This window comes from Emydura macquarii, unplaced genomic scaffold (genome assembly GCF_026122565.2).
Source record: "Emydura macquarii macquarii isolate MOO-44397 ecotype Brisbane River unplaced genomic scaffold, CSIRO-AGI_Emac_v2 contig_2676, whole genome shotgun sequence".
NCBI classification, from domain to species: Eukaryota; Metazoa; Chordata; order Testudines; family Chelidae; genus Emydura; species Emydura macquarii.
In genome coordinates this window covers 1,226,405-1,245,590 of record NW_027132813.1, presented here as the reverse complement: position 1 = coordinate 1,245,590, position 19,186 = coordinate 1,226,405, and the positions used below count along the sequence as shown (strand labels likewise).

Below are 19,186 nucleotides of genomic sequence, written 5' to 3'. Positions count from 1 at the left end.
GATGGCATTTTCTAAAAGCCAGTGTGCTAGGCAGGGGGAGATGCTGATGGGGAGAGGGAGGAAGGAAGGGGAATGTGCTAAGCCCTGCACCTCTCTCACAGAGGTGCCTAAATCCAGGTTGCAGGGAGGTGTGTCTACCAGCATTCTCGGCCAGTTAGGCACCTCTGCCATTTTTGTAAGAGGATGGGGGGAAGAAGGGCCTCATAACTTTTAGCCCAATGATGTGCATGCTTATCTGGGGGACCCCCAGTTAAAGTTCCCCTGAGGGGGAGAAGGGATAGGAACTGGGATCTGCCACATCTCAGGTGTGTGCCCTAGCCCCTGGACATGCATGTGCTCTCCAGCTCTCTGGCCCAAATGACTTTTAATTCTTTTTCCACAGTGGAACAGTCTCAAGAAGAGAGATTGAGGGAGCCCCATCTCGGCATATCCCCTAGGCCAGGGGTTAGAGCATGTGCCCAGGAGGTGACAGTCCAGTTCAAATCCCTTCTCCCTCAGGTGGAGTGGGGGGCTTGAATCAGGGGCTCTCCCATATCCCAGGTGTGTACCCTCACTAGTGGGCTAAGAGACTGATGGGGGAGGCCTGGTCCACTCCCCCTGCACCCCCCACAGATGATTTTGTGTGTACTTGCCTGAGGGGCCTAGCTGGTAGGCAGCCTCTGAGCATGCCTACTGGATCAGGCCCTGCACGTGACTTAAGTGGTCAAACTCCTACTTCCCCCCGTTTGTGAATCGTTCTGGGCCATAGGCGGAAGATAGGCACCCAGCCACCTAGAACGAGGCAGCAGCGCACAGGCTCAGAGCCTGAAACACCATCACCCAAGGAGCTTTTACTGCAGACTCAGAGGCACAGAGTTTATGCAGTTAGATGGTTTTGTGGATCGCCTGAAACTGGGACGGGGAGGCCTCAACCCACTCAGGCACTTAAGTCCCTTTGTGAATCGAAGCCAAAGCGACTAGGCAGTGCCGTCAGGGAACGCTGGCACAGCAAAGGCAGCACGAGGAATTAATAGAGCAGCTGGGGCTAAGTGTTGAAGAGACAGAAAGGTGAGTAGCTCCTGTTCGAGTCTGTGGAGAAAAAGGAGCCAGTGGAGGAGGTCAGAGGGGGTGATGAGGCAGGAAGATGATCTTAGCAGCACTTTGAATGCACCCAAGGGGGCAAGTTTTCAGAGGTGAAGGCTAGCCAGGCAGAGGTTGCTACAGAATGTGAGGCTGCGGCAGGGAATGTGTGAGTGAATGTCACGTGGCAGGATCTCAGCTGATGGCTGGGCAGGCATGCGTGGAATCTCTCCGCCCCAGAGACAGCACTGCACAGCTGGCAGCACACCCGCCTGTGGCACTAGCCGCTGGCACGCTTTGGCCCAAGAGCACTGAGGTTGTAGGGCAGATCCTATGGGCCTGGAACTGAGGGCCTCACCTGATGATCAACTCAGAGTCATTCGTAATATGGACACAGGCTGGTGCAGTAAAACAAGAGCCAAACGCATAGCTGTGACATGAGCTGTGAAAGCACATCCTGTGAACACCCACGGCTTAAAGAACCTCCCAGCCCTTCCCTACTACACTGGGAGCTGGCTGCACTAATTGAGAACCTGCTGTGGGTAGAGGGCTGCCTTTCCTTCTCTTTAGCTTCATGGATGCTGTAAGAGTTTGTCTGGGAGGGAAATCAAGGACCTTGTTTGGCCCAGCGGGGAAGGGAGGAATGGGAATATTGGCCCCCTGGTGTCAGATAAGTGGCTCACAGGCTCTCTCAAAACTTAGGCTGGAACTGCCCTCTTACCTGCAGCTCTCTGGTCTGGAAATGCCATCAGAGGCTTAACCCGTAACACCACTTAGCTATCCCACTTTGTTCTCTGCTTCCAGCCACTTCACAAGGACTTGACCATGGAAAAGTGATTGTTAAGCTGGCCCTTCGAGCAGGAGGTGGAAATGCTCAGGAGGGGTGGGGTGTGGACGACTGGCCTTTTCGTGGAAGGAGAGCAGATCTGGTGCCTGTTGTGCTCCCCAGAGCACAGTTTCAGCTACAGCGGCTGCACAGGGAGCATAGGCAGCTGCCTCAGCTCCTCTGGGTTCAGCAAGAGGTTGGATCTAGCCTGGGTAATTGAAACCCGCCTTAATGGGACTTTGGCCAAGACTCCCAGGCTTTCTCTCCGTGCCCAGGGATCTTGAACTTCCAGCTGGGTGCCCAGGCCTTGCTTTACCATCCCACCCTACAGCACAGGCTCACGAGTTCCAGATCTGGCCCATAGCGCTTGGCTGTTTGGCTTCCCTGTGTCAAAACAGCTCAGAGCTTGAATTTGAAGCACACTGGCCCCCTCCAGCTGCCACTTGTGTGGCCAATGTTATGGCTCTGCATGAGGTACTGCAAGCGAGAGCGCTTTCTGTCCTGGTCAGAGCAGCACCGGTACCTTTGGAAGGGGAGGAAGCTGAACTCTTTCCGCCCTCTTGCCGTTTCCAGTCACAGAGGTGCCAGGGCTGCGGCTGCATGTATCTTCTCTGCTGGATGCCTGAGGAGAGAAGGAGTTGTAACATCCAACCCTCTGTGGGTACAGGAGCTGAAAGGTTCTGTAATAAGCTGTTGGGGGGAGGGCATTGGGTTTGTGTAAGTCACTTTCTGCCCTAGGCTGTAGTGTGTTATTACTGTCAGCTGTTAAACAGCTGCTGTGTTCCAACCCAGAAGTAGCTGCATGGGACCACGGGGAGGGAAGCTAATATATGGAGAAAAGAGGCTCCAGCCTTGCAAGGGGCTATTTGTTGTGGGTGTTGCTATATGAAGAGCTGCTGCAAATAGTACCTCCTTCCTGTAATGGAGTGTGGGCGGGAGGTACAGCTTGGGTGCTACCAGCAAGTGCACAAGGCTGATACCCTTTGTGGCTAACAGCAGAGCTGAAGATGCCCAGCTGCTAGCAGGAGCATTTAATAGATTACATGCCTCAGGCCCGATTCTGAGTTTATGGCCAGCTGTGTCCCTGTGGTGGCTCCCCTTGCTCCTGTGGGGGGGAGTGCAGCTCTGCACACTGACCTTCAGGGCAATGCCCCTGCTGACAGAGAAGGTGTAAGTGAAGCCGCCCTGCTGCTTGCTCCCCTTGATGTTTGCCCGCTGCTGCAGTGGAGGCAGCTGGAAAGTTTGTGGCGGGCCCTGGGGCTGCTCCAACAGGGCCTGTCGCTGCTGTAGGAGCTGCTGGGCTCTCAGCACTGCAGAGGGAGAGACTGTCATGACTAAGGGCCTGATTTCTCATGTTTCTCTCCGTGCTCACCCACAGGCCACTCCACAGGACATTATTCCTTCCCCTCTGCCCCAGGCCACCTGGCGCTGTACAGCCCAAGCTAAAGATCAGCTGCAGTCACTATTTGGATGAGCCTCCTCCCTTCCCCCAAAGGAAAGTTCAGGATGATTCAAGAGGGGGGTGGCTCTGCTCTGAAAGCCTGTAGTGAGCCAATGCCTCAGCATGGGGCTGGGGGAGGCTATGCTGCTGTTTCATGTAAAGCCAAGGTCTTGGCTTCACGTCATTAGAAATCCCCTGGCACTTTTCCCCACAGGCAGGACACTCATCCTGGTGTGGTGGCCAAATCAGCTCTGGTAATTATATTCTGCCCCTCTTGTACCACCGCCCTGCCGTTTTGTTTGGATATGTGATACTTCACTTCCTCTTTCACCTTGTGCAGTGACTGGTGCAGCGGCATCGCTGCGTCCCACCCCAGTGATGGCCCCATTTAAGTAGTGCTGATTCCTGTCTCCACATTGTCTGTAAAGCTTTTGGATGAAAAGGGCTCAGGGAAGAGTAATGGATCTGACACGGAGCCCTCGCAGGGACAGCTTTATTACCAGCCTTTTCTCCTCTCCCCCGCCTCCAGAAGGACATAGCTTAAGTGGTGCCAAGGGACTGCTGCTGCCCAGTGCTTTGAAAGGGCAACTGAGTGCCTGGCCCATCTGGAGGAGAAATCTCGCAGCAGAGCATCAGCCCTGCAGCGGTTTACTGGGTTGGGTATTTACTTAGCCTGCACAAGACAGAAACTGGTGGAAAAAGCCAGTTGGGGCAATCAAATACTCCATTCTACAAGGCAGCCCCAGGGGGAATACATCCCTTAGGGCAGGACCACCATTCTGCAATTGCTATGGGTGAAAGGCCATACTGCCCTTAGCATGTTAGGGGTCCACCCTAGGGACAAGAGACCCACAAACCTGAGCCAGGCCGTGCCCTCTGTGGGGGCAGGAGCTACACTATAGGCGTGAGATAAACTGGGTGAAAAACACCCTGCCTGCCTGGAGAATGAAAACGGTGGGGGAGGAAAGATCTGGCCATTCAATGGGAAGTGACCTTTCCCACTTAATGAGAGGTCCTTAGGATCTTGCCTCAGCTCTGGGCAGCTCAAGGTGCCAACAGCTGGCAGGAGCTCAGAGACTAGTCACAGAAAGAGCTGGAAAGTCTAGCTAGGAGCAGTGGGATGAAATAAAGCAAAAGGGCCCTTCAGGTGGCATCACTCCTGCCAGGGAGATCTCCTGGGCTCTGGCATTGTCTTCCCCAGGGGGATGAGGAAGGCCTCCTCCCATGAGCCATGTAGGTTATTTTTTCAATTGGCCATGTGCCCATGGGATAGCCTGGACTGCACATGCTGTTTCTTTATCATGGGTCTGGCACATGCCCCTCCAGCCTCCCTTGCTTGCAATGTGGTGCCTGGGCTGCCCAGCTCCCACTGCAGGGAACACTCTTCGATCAGCTGTAAAATTGGTGCCATCTCCAGTTCCTCTGACTCTCTAGAGAAGGGGTGTGCTCTGTGACATGACAGGGACTCAGGGTGATGAACGTACCCGGGGCTCTCTGGGCACTCACAGGCGACCGCTTCAGCCAGGACTTCCGGAACCCAGCCCAGTAGGGCAGCAGGGTGCTGAAGACCGAGTCCCTCAGCTCATCGAACAGGCCTGCAGGTGGTGTTGGCGCATCCTGCCCGAGGGCCTGCTCAGCTGCCCGAACAGCTCTCCCCAGCTTCTCAGCATCCACCGCCACCTAGAGTGCAAGCCACAAACCTGCTCAGTGTCCTGGGGCAGAAAAGAGCAAGTCTCCATGCTACCAGCTGCAAAAAAGCTTTCCCCCTCCCTCCTTGCTTCAACAGCATAAGGCCACAGGGGGGCCAGGTATCTGCTAGAAATCCCAGCTGCTTTCACGCCAGTTTGGCCTCTTCTTCTGCACCTGCTGGGTGCTGAGGACAGGCATGGGGGCGTTGAGCTGGGGATGGGCTGGGAGCTAGGCTGGTCTGGGAATTAGAGTGGGGTTGTTCAAAGCATTTCATCATCTTGGCATTTTTCAGGGGGGATTGGGAACTAGCCTATTTCCTATTACAGTATTAAATGTGGCCCTTGAGGCCCCGTCCTGCTGTCATTGACTTCAGAGGGAGCCCACGGAGGTTACGCACACATACATACACCACTCGGTTTTGCACAACTCCTGTGTTGAATATCAGAGCCCAGCTAATGCTTTAGTCCCAGCTCCTCCTCTCTCTTGCCTGCCTCTCTCTTTGCCCCATCACTACTCCTCCCTCAGAGCACGAGGCCCACCTGCAGCCGGGGCTCCAGCTGAGAGACAAGGAAGCAGTTGCGGATCACCTGCACCTTCTTCCTCAGGAGAGCCCTGTCCGGCATGGCGTGATGGGCGTTCTTGAACTTCTGCACCTCCAGCTGGAAGTGCAGGCCATTCTCCAGCACGGGGGAGCCGTGGACCTGCAGGTGTTTGAGGAAGTGCAGCATCTCCAGGGTGGGCCAGCCTTCCGCAGCTGCCCTGAGGGATCGGCAGAAGGAGGCCTTGTCTTCCTGGCTGGGCTGGGCCACGGATGCTGATCCCATCTTGGCTTTCCTGTTCCTTAGACGCTTGAGGGCCACCTTGGCAGCCAGCAGATGCAGGAGCGGCTCCAGCTTGGGCCAGCCCTCAGCTTGGATCTGGGAGGGCTGGACTCCATGCCTGCCCAGCCCCTCACTCACCTCAGCCCAGAAGCTCTCAAAGGCCGGCGCAACGTGCGCATACAAGGCAGCTTGGATTTCTTCCAGGCTCGAGTCATTTACTCTTCCCTGGCCCACTTCCGCCCTCAGTCTCTTCCTCAGCCCCCTGGGGAGGTGAGGGCTCAGTGGCCCAGCCCCTTGCTGCTCCCAGAGGTCCAGGAGCTTCAGCGCGCAGCTCAGCCGCTTCCTGCCCTCTGGGGCTGCCCGGCAGCCCTCCAGCTTCTGCAACAGCCCCAGCATCCTTTGCAGCCCTGCATCTTGCATCTCCTGAGCTGCCTTTCTGAAGGCTTTGAAAACCAGCTTGTTGCTGAGCAGATCCAGGGTATGCCGGGGTGTCACTGACCCTTCCCCGCTTGCCAAGCCAGCGCTGCCTGAACCCTGGGGTTTGGCTGCTGCTTTCTTCCGCCGCCTTTGCTGCTCTCCGCCTTCCTGGGCATGAAAGCTGGTATTTCCCTTCCTCTTCCTGGCCCTGCAAGGATTCAAACAGATTCTTAGTACAGCCATAGCACATCGGGCTATGATCTAGTTGGATCTCATAAACCAAGCAGCATCAGGCCTGCTTTGTAGTTAGATGGGAGACCCTTTCTTCCCCCACCAACACCCAGGGAAACCAAAAGGTGGTTTTGCAGGGGTATCTACACTAAGTCTGTGCCGTCCCTAGGTCTTCACAGGGAGCTGGTGTTGGAGATGTTTTTCAGGGCCTGACCACCTATTATCATTGTAGATCCCATGAGACAGACGGTCAGTGCTGTTGCCCTAGCCATACTCCAGGTCAGGGAATTGTATTCTGCCCTCCTAACTTCCCTCTGCAGTGGGATGCTGCATTCTTCATGTCCTCTGCAGTAGTTTTGTGTGGTGGGGGAAAAAGCTGCCATATTCCACCCCAGACACAGCTGCATATCAATGGAGGGTAAAGGGATTCTCAGCATGAGACGTCAGTGAAGTGGTTTGGGTCCTTTCGCAAATGAGAGGTAAGATCTAAATATAAGACCATAATCAGAATAGCAGCCTGCATTCCCCTCTGGGCATCCGGGCTATATGGTGCAAATATCACACTCACAGCACACATTCTTAACTCTGTGCATGCCGGAGAGCCGACATACATGTGGTGGGGACAGTGGGCAGCAGGGACATGACTAAAGAGGCTGACATTTTAGCTGGGAAAATGATTCATCAGCTTGGTGATAACCTTTGTGAATCCAAATTTGTCCAACAGAGTTCCCTTTGGAACGCTCACAAATCAGGATTTGCCGGCCTGAATCCCAAGCAACTGGGTCCCTTTGGTGAGTTCAGACAAAGAAGTACCTGTCTCTTCTCTGCTTTATTCTACTGTCTCTTCTCCTGACCTCCTGTGCTTCCAAATACGATGCTGGGACACAGTACCTGCAAGAAGGAGGGTGGCACAGAGCGAATGAGCCACATGGGCATCTGTCTTGCTTAAAAGCAGGAATTTAAAAGATCTTTGCGAAGAACACCGGCCAATTGGAAAGAATTCTCTCACACTGCAGCCCAAAGCTGGAAGTGAATGAAATACCCAGGCCCCCACCCTTCATTTAGCTGCTCTGCTTCCAGCAGGAGATGCCATCAGGAGTGGAGCAGGAGCGCTGGCTAGGGAGGAGTTCCCAGCTACTCCAGTCCTGGCCTCCCACAGCAGAAGGGGCCGTCGGGCAGGAGTGCTGGCTGCAGGGAGAGTTCATGGTTACATTCAGCAGGCGATGTGTGAGAGGGTGGTGGGTGAGCACTGGTTTTGGGACAAGGAAGAGCTCTAAGCTTATTCCAACCTTAGTGTCTCCTGGCAGGAAGTGCTCGAGAGGACAGTGCAGAAGTACTCACTGTAGAAGGTCTGGATCCAGGACTAAGCGTTTTGTTTGAGGCTGCAAGGAGCCAAATTGCCTGGAGATGAGGAGTAAGGCCCTTCACTGGGTGCACTTAGGGGGCTATCTGAGACATGTCCATGGGCAAAGCAAGAACTGAATTCCCCTATAAACCACTTCTCTCCGCCTTGCCTGCCTGTGCTTTGCACTACTGTCTGGAAACTCAAGAAGAGGATCCAAGGGTTCTTGGGACTCACTCCAGGAAGGTGGTTATCTCGTAGCGGAGGTAACGGAGCCAGGCCCCACAGAGAACTGCGAGCACATGCTGAGCCACCGGTTCCAAGGCCAAAGGCTCCAGGGTTTGGTTGCTAGTGCTGAGCATCCTCTGGAGATACTGGATGTAATGTGGCATTTCAGAGCTGAGTCCTGCAGGGAAAAGAGAAGCAAATGGAGCGTTGGCCTAGGACTCCATCTGCAAAGGCAAGTTTGCAAGGGCAGGGGCATCGTACTGGGAAGTAGCATGCAGCCACTCGACACTCACCCTCCTCCCGTGCCCCCGTTTGCACGGCTTCTCCAGGGGAGTCCAAGGAAATCTCCCCTAGAGGCAGTGTGTTGGTCCCAGGGCACAGCTGCCGTTTGCTGAAGAAAGTGGCTCAGCAAGTTTACTTGAGCAGGAAACTAGATACTCTAACCCCACCCTGAACATCAGCCAGTGACTCCCACGTCTCCCTACAACTGAGATGGACTGTGGTAGCAACTCCCCTCCCGAAGGATGGGCTGCTTCTCTGGCTTTGGGAATTCACTGGGCTTTTGCTACCATTCCAGACCTTCTGTTACCAGCACCATGGAAAATGGGTCATTAAGCAGCTGGAGGGAGGGGGCAATGTGCTTTCAAACCTCAGCTCCATTTTGATGGCTGCAGGTTCAGGCTGATTGTCTCCCTAGACTCCTGAATGTTTTCTGGTGCCACCCCCTCACTTACTTGTGTTCTCCAGAACTGAGGTGCCAGTAACTTTGCTAGCACTGGCTCATTATGAGCCCCCTGGTGCTGGTCTTTGGGGTTCAGCCCAGTATCCCCACACATACCCAGCTACCGCTGAACCCAGTGCCAAGTGGATTTGGCCGCTGAATGCACATGGTGCGGAAGGGCCGGTATCTGGAAGCTCACCAACATCACGTGGTGCACCATGCGCCAAGTACGTGTAGAAGATCTGCCAGGCTGAGCGGTGTGGCTGGAGCCCGTCTGCCTGCCACTCCCAAGCAACCTGGTGCTTCTCCAACGCTTGCCACAGCAGCAGGTTATGGACCTTCTGAGCATCTTCAAACCTGGAGGGTAAGCAGAGAAGGAATGTGCGTTAGCCTGGGGGAATGTGGATAGTGAATTAGAATCACCTCTGGAGCGGCCAGCAGGGATAGAGCCCGGCTGATTTGTACATGGCTGTATGGTGGCCCCTGCAGAAAACTACTGCAACCCACCATTTGCCTCTGACGCATCGAGGATCTTTCACAGCTGGAGTCAGTGCAGCTGCAAAGTCTACATTCCCAGGAACTCCCTAGTGCACTCAGGTGGCTTAGAGACACAGGGACTGGAGACAGAGAGACTCGCCTGGTCAGGTAGTGAAGAAAGCTCCCTCCAGCCCCATGATCACACGATAGTGCTCGGAGGAGGTGGGAGGTCAGCGGTGTCTCGGGGAGATTCCATGGGCGGTCTGGCTGCCAAGCTGACGCAATCCTCCCTCGCCAGCTTGCAGCAGAGCACGGACTCTGCATCAGATGGAGAGCAAGAAGAGGTTTTCAGTGCTATATTCGTTCTGACCCTCACTGCTGGCTTCTGTTCACTCTCAAAAGGTGACAGAGAGCTGCTGAGACCATGGCCAGAAACAGGTCCTCAGTGAGAGAACACAAAATAACCCCAGCTACGTTATCGGTCATGATCCTGCATGGCAGGCAGCTGGCTACTATTAACAGCGCAGGAGGACATCTCGAGTGCTTGGAGAAGAACACTTGGGTTGTCTTCTTTTATGGCCCTTCTCACCCACGCTTTTGACATGCACCCCATGTATAAACACTGCAGCTCTTGTGAGGGTCGGTCTTCACTGATCATTTCCAGCCCAAGCAGACATGCCCATGCTAGCTCGATCTTCTAACAATAGCTGCAGTGGCACAACCACTGCATAATCCCATCCGAGACCCTAGCCCCATACTCAGGGCAGCTAGCCCCTCCTGCCACTCACATCACTGTGGCTACACTTCTATTTTTAGTGCCCTAAAAAGAGTTTGATCAGAGCTAGTGCAGGTATGTGTCTATTTGGATTGCCAATTACCCCTCCAGCTCCAGTATAGACATATCCTCAGTCTCACCAGATCCTCGTCTGTGGTGAGCTAGGGCAGAGGGGACTTACGCACGCCACCCCTCCTCCATCACTCAAACGTTACGTGGTGTGACCCTCATGCTAGAGCTAAATGGGGGGTCTCCCCAACTAGCCTAGTGTTGAAGGGGCCTGTGGTTCTGCCGGTGCGATCTCTGCCTCCTATACCATTTTGGTGGTGTCCCTGCCCCCAGCTGTGAAATCTGCAACATGGCGGCTGTCTGCCTCACATTCCACAAGGCAATGACAGTATCCCCACTTATTTTGGAAGGCAGGGTATTGTGTCCCCATGCTGTTAACATGCCTCGCTGTTGGCTGAATCCTGTTGGGAAGATACACACACTGAGACACACACAATATCCAAACCGTGCTCCCTGGAGGGGTTACGTACACTGAACCGATCTTGGCTTCTATTCACGCAGCAGCCGTCACCCACAATGGGAAGCGACGCAAACACCTTGAGCAAAGGCAGGAAGTCAGCATTCCTGGGCGGCCTAGTCTTGGTCTGGGAGCCTGAGGTGGGCACAGCCCTACCAGGGAGTCAAAATACATACGTTGTAACACCCTGCTTTCCAAGCATTTCACTCTTCTCAGTTTAAGAGGGAAGAAACTGAGCCAGAGTGAGAGGACAGGACTTATTCAAGGTCAGGCAAGGAGTCAGGGGGAATGGAAACCATGCCCCATCCCAGTCCTCTAACCACTGGATGTCGCTCCCCTACTGGATCCAGAAATAGAACCCAGGAGTCCTGGTTCTCAGCCCCTGCTGTAACCACTGGATTCTCCCTCCTAGAGGTCTCTAGAGCTGGTGAGGCCAGCAGGAGATGTGGAGTCTGGGAAGAGCTCCAGCCAGCTGTCTAGTTCTCTTGTGGCTTGTCCAATACAGCAGAAGGCCCTGCCTCCTGAGAGCTACAAAAGGAGGAGTTTTTCCTCCCCCCTCCCCTCCTGGGTGGTTCCCCATTGCATGAACCTGAAGTGCCCGGTTCTCTGGTGGTGGAGGAGAAACCTGGGAACCCAGTAGGAGCGCAGGCGTCTGAGAGCATCATACTGGCTCCTGCTGAAGGCAGCGAAAGTTGTCTCCACACTGTCCTGTGTCGGCTCCTGCCAACAGAGAGGGGAGGACAGGATGTGTCAGCCACACCCATTCCCCATCGCCCAGGTCAGCCCCTCACTGAGCCACACTGTAATCTGGGGGTCAGAATATCCCACGAGGTCCCTGCTCAAGCAGGGGTCAATGCTGATTTTCTCCACCCTCTTCCTAGGCTTGGCTCCAGCTCTATGCTTTTAGCACCAAGGTCCTCAACCCAGACTTTGGTGACACCAAGGAAGAGATCCTGGTGCCCAGCTCCAAGGGGAGCCCAGTGGGTCATCGGCAGCGGGGATCAAACCTGGGACCTCTTGAGCTTAATGCATGAGCCTCTGCTGCCTGAGCTAAAAGATGTAATTCTTAGCCAAGGCTGTAGCAGGCTCATCGGTCTCTAGCTGGTCTAGCCCCACCCGCCCACTAGAGAGGGACAGAGTGCCACACAGAGCAGGTGTGGGTAACACCACACTGGAGCAGGAGAGGACCTTCGGAGAGGGAAGTCACACAGCCCCTCATCTCCATTAACCCTTTGTGGGACCAGGAATTGTGGCTAACAAGATTTACCAGCCCAGAGGAGGCACAGACCCTAGAGGCTAGGACCTTAGGAGCTGTTGTTTCACGTGCTTGCTCAGCATCAGAAGATAAATGAACCCAATGAGCACAAAATCCTCTGCTGAGCCTGCCGTGGTAGCTATAGAGCCCCACTGCATGTCTTCAGAGGGGCTGGGAGCAGCAGGTGGCTGGGAGGGGCTGGGGTAGGGAGGGGCTGGGGGGCACAGTGCATTAACACACGGGTGTTAACCTCAACCTACAGTGTCCCGCCACACCGAACCATGGCCCAGTTTGTTATAGATAAAGCCGCAATGGCAACCTCTGTGCAGAGGGGGCCTCAGGCTGTCAGTCAGGCCTGAGGCATCGTGGCAGGGCTGGGAGGTGGGGAGCGGGAGAGGAGGTTTATACAATGCGCTGTGCCTAGCTTCAGCCATTCCCTCACTCCTTCTGTCCCTTCCAAGCCTTGCCCTGCTCGCTGCCCTCATACACTATGTTGTGGCTGGCACCTCTGCCCACGCTGGCCTGGGTGATCAGTCATGACCCCCCGCTAACAGTGACCCTTGGACACCAGCTCCTGGATTCTCTCCAGAGGCAAGCAATAGAGCAGGCAGAGCCAGGATGTCAGGCTCAGCACCTAGAACATGGGCTGCATTAAGGCCAGAGCCAGTCCCCACAGATGGCTGGGCAGTCCTCGGAAGCAGGTAGCAGCAGGACCCTAGTGTCACTGGCATGCAGGAGCAGACGCAGCAGCTGGCAGTTTAATGAGCCCAGGCGTTTCCTGCTGGGGGAGGCAGTACACACAAGGAGGGCTCCCCACGGCTCTGCTTTCCCACCTCTGCTAGCAGCTGAGGTGTGAGACTCACAGACCAGCCGAGAGCAAACGCATGCGTCTGCTAAGGCTGCAAGGGGGATAAGAGGATGGGCACCTGCACCCCAGCAGCTTCACTCACCTGGGAGGCCAAAGACAGGGTCAGCTTGTACTTGTCTTGAATCTTCCTGCAAAGAAAAGAACCACGGCTGCACCCCAGTAAAGGCTGAAGCAGTTCAGGCCCTGGGCTTCAGACAGCCCCGCTCTCAACCCATGCGTAGCCAGGGCCTGTGCGGTACTTCTAAGCACACTGATGGCTTGTCCAGTTCTCAGCTGCAGCGAACTAACCCCAAGCACCTCTGTCCAGAGGGGATCACAACCTGGTGATGGCCACCAGAGGCAGTGTCCTGTCTTACTGGGGGTATGCCAGGAGGCTGCCAGGCCGCAAACATCCAGAGACGTCTGCCAGGCGGAGCAGACCCCATCTGGGCTGTTCTTCTCACACACCTCAGGCCCCTGCCCTCAAGCCTACAGACCCCAAGGGGTTCTGAAAGTGGGCCTGGTTACTCTGCCTGAGGCTGGCCCCTGCTGAGTGGGATCATGCTGGGCTCAAGGACGATGCTGTCTTTGCAGTCTCAGACCCTGGTGTGAGTCTGTCTGTCTGCCTGGGGTTCCCCTGCTCCTTGCACAGACATGTGGGGCAGGATGCGGAGCTGGGACTCTCCGATCTCTCAACACCACACCCATCACCACGGTCTCAGAGTGACACCGCTGGCTGCTAGAAACACAGCACCACCCACCCACCTGTCCCTACAGGGTGGGAGCAGATCCAGACCTGCGGACAGCGAGGGTGCGAAGCCACCGCCGGGTATGGGCTCGGTAGCGCAGCCATGCCCCCTTGCTAGTGTGCAAACAAGGGGATGGGCACAGGAGCGGAGCCACTCCTTCTCACTCCCTCCCAGTGTGTGAACGAGGGGGCTGTTGGGACACCCATCCCTACCGGCAGAGGTTGGCACAGAGGAGCTGGGCCTCCCACTGTGCAGGACTGGCCTCTAAGCCCTTGGTACGCTCCCTGGCATCCTCACAGTCCATCCAGAAGTGAAGAAGGTGGAGCCCCAGGGTGCCGCGGAGAAACTCCTTGAAGCCGTCCATGCCAGCCCTCTGCAACGCAAGGGGGTGGGCGACAGCGGGAGGATGAGTTCTGCACGTGTGGGGGGAGCGAAATCCCATGGCTGGAGTTCAGCCCCAGAGCAGAGCAGGGAGGAGCCCACCTCCCCCTTCAATGGACCCTGACCCCTCCTGGAATGGCTCTACCAGTCTGACTTATAACTAGGGGCACCCAGGGCCCCTTTCCAGACCATCCATGCTTGGCCCAGGTGCCACTGGAGCGCTGAGGCCCTCCCATCTCCCACAGGACTGGCATCCAGGTGCTGCCAGAGGAATGAAGACAGTTCCTTAGGGTCATGGCTGCAACCCTGTTTAGGCTCCCTTCTCCTGGACATCTGCCAGGTGTTCCCTCACCGCCGGGATGAGCAAAGGTCCCCCCGCTAGCTGCCGCGATGGGGCCCAGCCAAATTCTCCCCATGATCTCCTGCCCAGAGGGAGCTGGGAGGCCTCAGCACGCAGTGACCATGGGTGTCCCTGGCTGGCTGTTACCCTGGCTGCTCCTAGGGAGAGCTCAGCTACATCATCCTAGGAGTGCAGAGCAGGGATGCCAGCACGGCAGGACCAGGGACAGACTGGTGGAGGGAAAGTGGCCAGAGGGTTACTCCTAGAGCCCCCTAAATCCCACAGTTCTGCACACTTAGGGGAGCTGCGACAAACAGGTTCTCTGCCCCACGGCCCAGAGCAGAGCAGAACTGGAGAGACAGCTGGTTGTTCCTGACTGGAGGGGGGATGGGGAGGGACAGGAGGGAGGTGGCAGAGGCAGGAAGGTGGGACGGACAGAGGGAGAGACAAGGAGTGGTTAGGAGTGAGGTTGGGGGAGACTGAAGTTGCTGGGGGAATAACTAGTGGGCTTGAGGGCCGGCACAGGGGAAGGGGGCACAGTGGGGCAGCTGGCCAAGCTAATATCATCTCCATCAACAGGCACCTCAGCCCCGTCCGACAAGACTCACCGTCCCCAGCACATCCTCCTTCAGCTGCTGCAGAGAGGAACTGCCAAAACCAGGGTGCAGCCAGGAGTCCTCCCCTCCCTCAGAGACGCTTGATGTGTCCAGGTCAAACTGCAGCACCTTCCTGGCTCCTGAGAACAGCTCCCCATGGCACCTGCCACGAGAGACGGGAGAGGAGCTGTTCTGGCACCTGGCCCTGGGTGGGTCAGAGCACAGAGCCTGGGACACCTGCGTGCAGCGCTAAAATGGAGTTACCCTTCCCCTGCACATCCCGTCCTGCCCCCGCCTCCAGCACCGAACCCGGCATCCACTCTGCCTCCCCCTGCCACACATTTATCACCCCCCGCCGAGCCCCCAATCCCAGCCGGAGAGGAAAGCACCCTTGAGTGCTAGCTGGATGGCTGGTGCTGGAATGAGCAGGTGGGTCAGTGCTTCAGGAACCATGGGTCCTTCTAACGCAGAGAGGACACAAGAGGTACAGGTTGTTAGCGATAGGGCTGTTCCCGCCACAGCACACAACACCCCAGCCACAGACCCCGTACACCTCCATCGCACACAATATGCACCCTCAGCCACACCCGTATTGCCCACCTCAACATGCACAACTCCCCCATCCAGCACCACCACCCCCCGACAGACAGACAGACAGACAGACACACACACACACACACACACACACACACACAACTCCATGGAGACTGGTAACAGAGCTAAGAAAAAGGCAGCTCAAGCTCAGTCTCAAACCTGACCCAGGGAGGTGCTTGGACAGAAAACTGCAGGGGTCCCTGGGCTCCAGCTGGGATGATCCCCCTGCCCGCCTCTAGTACACAGAGCAGAAAGAGCCCCGAGAGCCAAACTAGTGTAACATCCAGTCCCCATGTAACAGCCCCAGTGACGCTATGGCAGGACAGAGTCTGGGCACCAGGCCTCCAACTGGGCCCCAGGATCAGACCCAGAGCAGGCCATAGACCTGACCTCCAGCCCTTCCTTTCCCACTGCATGTCTGGAATCCACGCCCGGCACCAGTGGCTACAGGGCCACGTGCTGTTAGAGAGACCCCCACTGTGCCTCCCCCAGCCAACCCACACCCACACACTGGGCCCCCTCCCCAGGGACTCCACAGGAGCACACTGCATGGAGCCTCAACACCCGCTCCCGCCAGCCGATGTAAACCACTCAGCCAGCAAGCGGAGCCTGCCGCCCCCCCATGCGGTGCCATGCCTTTCTGGCTGGCAGAGTGCTGCTGACACTGCGCCCCACCTGCCCACAGGGGCACTTGTGTGCAGAGAGCACCCAGGGACCAGAAATCGGCTAAGAAGGCAGCATGTGTCATGCTAAAGCACAGCACTGGGAACCAGGGTGCCAGGCCAAGCTCTGCCCCGAGACACAGTGTGCAGCCTGGAGGGGGATTATGGTCTTTTGTGCCTTAGTTTCCCCCTCTGCAAAGACAAGCAAAGTACTGTGAGTTCCTGGGATACAAGGTGCTAGGCGTGTGCTATCAGTTCATCGCAGCCCCACTGAGAAGCTGTGTCCTCTTATCAGCCTCTGGAAGGAGCCCGCAGGGCTGCTAATTCAAGGTGGTTACTGCACATTGCCTGCTGCTCCTCCCCAGCACAGGTAGCTGCATTAACCCTTCATCGCCTTACCTGCTCAGGTGGTAATCAATGTGCCCTGCTGTGGGTGAAGAGCTAGAGGCAGCTCTGGTCAGGACAGCAAGGGATCCTTTGGACCTACCGGCATTACTCAAGCCATCCACAGAGCCATCTGTAACCAGGACACAAGTGACATGGCAGAAATGAGTCTGTGTGTCTAGATCCTTCAGCAGCCCTGTGGTGGCTAGGCCCAAGTGCCTCCATGGCTAGCTCCTGCCCAAAGCCCGCAGTGGCCCTACACAGCAGCCTGTGGGCTGTATCTGTCTGGGATCCCAGCTCCCACCCTGGGATTTGACAGGAAACCAAGAGCCATGGAAGCCACTCTGTGCCCTAAGCAGCGGGGGCACCTCACGGTTATTTGCTCTGGCAAGCTGCACCGGTTGCCAGGGCCATTTCACCTCAGATGAAGCTGTCTTTAAAGGGACTCCATTAGCTGCCCCCAGAAAAGCAGCCACAGCTGGAATGGAGCAGCCACTAGTAGCCACACAACACAGCTGTTTAGGCCCCGAAGTGACACTGAAGATTTTCCACAACTGAAACTGCAAGGGGCACTTAGAGAGACAGAACTTAGTTACCCCTATCACAGTGTGACCCGGACACCAAAGCTAATCCCCTGATGCCTGCAAAACCGCCTGCCATCTTTAATGACAATGAGTGGGTAGGGCCTCAGTTTGACATTGCATCTCTTGCAACCCTGCCCCTCCGAGCAGCGCACTGCAGTCAGTGCTAGCTCAGAGAGAAGAGCATCCCTACTGAATCCCCCACATTTGCTGCAGCACCTGCATTTCCCTGGTGAGTCTTCCATCCAAGTATTGAGGCTCTCAGAGCCCAAGGAGGGAGGAAATGATACCAGGCTGAATACAGACTTATCCTCTGACAGGCAATGCGTGAACGTGTCCAAGAGCAAGGAGCAGGTGCCTTCCCATCTGTGACTGGGTGGAGCTGTTGGTGGGAGGCACTTAGATCTGGAGTACAAGGCAAACAAGGGGCCCATCGCTCAAAGGGGCTTTCGGCCAAAAGCAAGAGGACTGAGCCCCTCTGGCAGAGGGGAAGCTTCAGCCCACCCCACCCCAAGCCATGGCAATCTCACCGTCGGTCACTCCCATGCTGGAGTTGGCTAGGAGGCTTTGGAGCTGCAGCCTGCTCAGCTCTTCTGCAGAGGGAGATTGCCCAAAACTCATGGCAGCTGGGAACTCCACAGAGCTCTCCCAGGGCAGCTGGTCAGGAATGCTGGAGAAGCAGCCTGCAAGAGGGCAGAGGGGTTAAAGGGGAAATTCCTAAGCGGCTTCATACTGGTGCAGGGAGGAGTCTGGGGCAATGGGCAAGCACAATGGGGTGATCAGACAGTGAGTGGCCTGGGTTCCTGATCCTGCAGGAGCCGATACCCTAGTGATGGGAGTAGGATCTAGATAGGCAATGGGGAGGGCCCTGTCTCCTTGGCTCCTTCAACAATGGGATGCCACAGATACTCTCTGAGACGCTGCATGACATCAGGAGACCAGTGGCTTCATACGGGTTGTGTCCCAGGAGCCCTTCCTAGAGTGACAGCAACCCAGGGAAGTGATGGCAGAAGGGGAAGCTGAAAGGCATTCTCAGAGCAGATGAGACGCCGACGGGGCAGCCAGGGCTGCAGAGGAGGAGTCTCTTGCACCAAGAATGGCCAGGTTGTGTTGAAGGAGGGAGAAAAGGCCAGTGCTAGATGACCGGAGGGAGTGGGGGGAGGAAGCGAGAAAGACAGACAAGTTCTGTGAGATCTGCTGCAGCGAAACCCACAAGGGTTTTGTGAACAAGGAGTGTGCTGGCTATAGAGTTGGTGGGGCAGGGCACGCTTGCCCTTCTGTGTCATGCACAAGGCCCTGCTCTCTGTTCTGTGGGGCAGGCCCCCTCTGTGCTGGTCTTTAAACCAGACCTGAGCAGTGTTTAAACAAGGTCCCTGGGTAGGAGTGTGGCGCTTAGCCACGGTCCCTGAACTCCGTTTGAGTCTCAGGGTGCCCTGGCTCTTGGCCAGCCCGGTGGAGAGCAGCGGGCAGGTGGAGCCATGCCTGGGCGGTGAGGGCAGTCACCATGCTGGGTGACTTTTACAGCAGGTCTACACTGTGATAAAAAACCCACGGCACCAACTCTCCGAGCCCAGCACAATTGACTTGGGCTTGCGGGGATAAAAAATAGCAGTGTAGCTATTCAGGCAGGGGCTGGAGCCCGGGCTCTGAGACCCTCCCCTCTCATGGGGTCTCAGCCCAGGATCCAGCCTGCGCCCAAATGCCTACACGGCCATTTGAGAGCCCTGCAGCCTCAGCCAGCTGACCCCGGCAGCCTGCCCTGAGTCTTTCATTGGCGTGTAGACGTACCCTTACAGGTCTTTCTTTATTCCCTTCCTAGCACAGGGAGGAGGGTGGCTACAAGGAGCCCCTCTCCTTGGCTTGGGGACAGGCAGACAGGGGGATGCTCCTGGAGTGGCTGTGGGGGACTCACCTAGGCGGGCTGGGGTGCTGTGGGTCTGACTAGGAGGCCTACACAGCCTGAGGCTGGGGGTCCCAGTGGGCAGCCCAGCCGTTGATGGGTAACTGGGGATGCTGGAGACGGCTGCGCTGTCAGACTGGCGGCTGTATCCACGAATCTCATGCCGGCTCACTGGGCAGCCCTCATCCAGCGGACGAATCAGCAGCTTTGCCAGTTTGTACTCCAGATAAAGGGCCGTCCTGGCACCAAACAGTCAATCAGTGGCACTGCCAAGGATGGCCAATGAGCAGGGGCTGAGCAATGGCCCCACGCCACACACACAACCAGGATCCACAACCACCAAA

General features: G+C 56.4%; 2 protein-coding genes across 2 annotated transcripts in view; one reads left to right on the top strand and one right to left on the bottom strand.

The window, feature by feature from the left end:
• The window catches only part of AARS2 (alanyl-tRNA synthetase 2, mitochondrial), a 29,838-nt gene extending 27,826 nt beyond the window's left edge, over positions 1–2,012 (top strand). Inside the window, exon 23 of the mRNA XM_067564749.1 lies at positions 1,864–2,012. The gene's annotated coding sequence lies outside the window, so the exon portion shown is untranslated. The remainder of the gene's footprint in view (positions 1–1,863) is intronic.
• Positions 241–10,387, bottom strand: LOC137164118 (regulator of G-protein signaling 22-like). Its single transcript, XM_067564703.1, has 9 exons — positions 10,344–10,387; positions 8,975–9,132; positions 8,064–8,232; positions 7,298–7,375; positions 5,555–6,461; positions 4,811–5,006; positions 3,023–3,195; positions 2,409–2,507; positions 241–1,068 (listed from the first exon to the last, which is right to left on the bottom strand). The coding sequence occupies exons 1-9, from the start codon at positions 10,385–10,387 to the stop codon at positions 970–972; spliced, it is 1,923 nt and encodes a 640-aa protein (XP_067420804.1). The 3' UTR covers positions 241–969.
• Between the last annotated feature and the right edge of the window lie 8,799 nt (positions 10,388–19,186).

Bases quoted from the DNA above. Each gene is read 5' to 3' on its own strand.
- LOC137164118 (XM_067564703.1), bottom strand. From the start codon at position 10,387: ATGTTGCAGATTTCACAGCTGGGGGCAGGGACACCACCAAAATG. The intron at 9,133-10,343 runs GTATAGGAGGCA...CTTACCCTCCAG, and splicing joins GCAGGGACACCACCAAAATG to GTTTGAAGATGCTCAGAAGG. The intron at 1,069-2,408 runs GTACCGGTGCTG...TTTTCTCCACAG, and splicing joins AGCTTCCTCCCCTTCCAAAG to ACTCGAACAGGAGCTACTCA.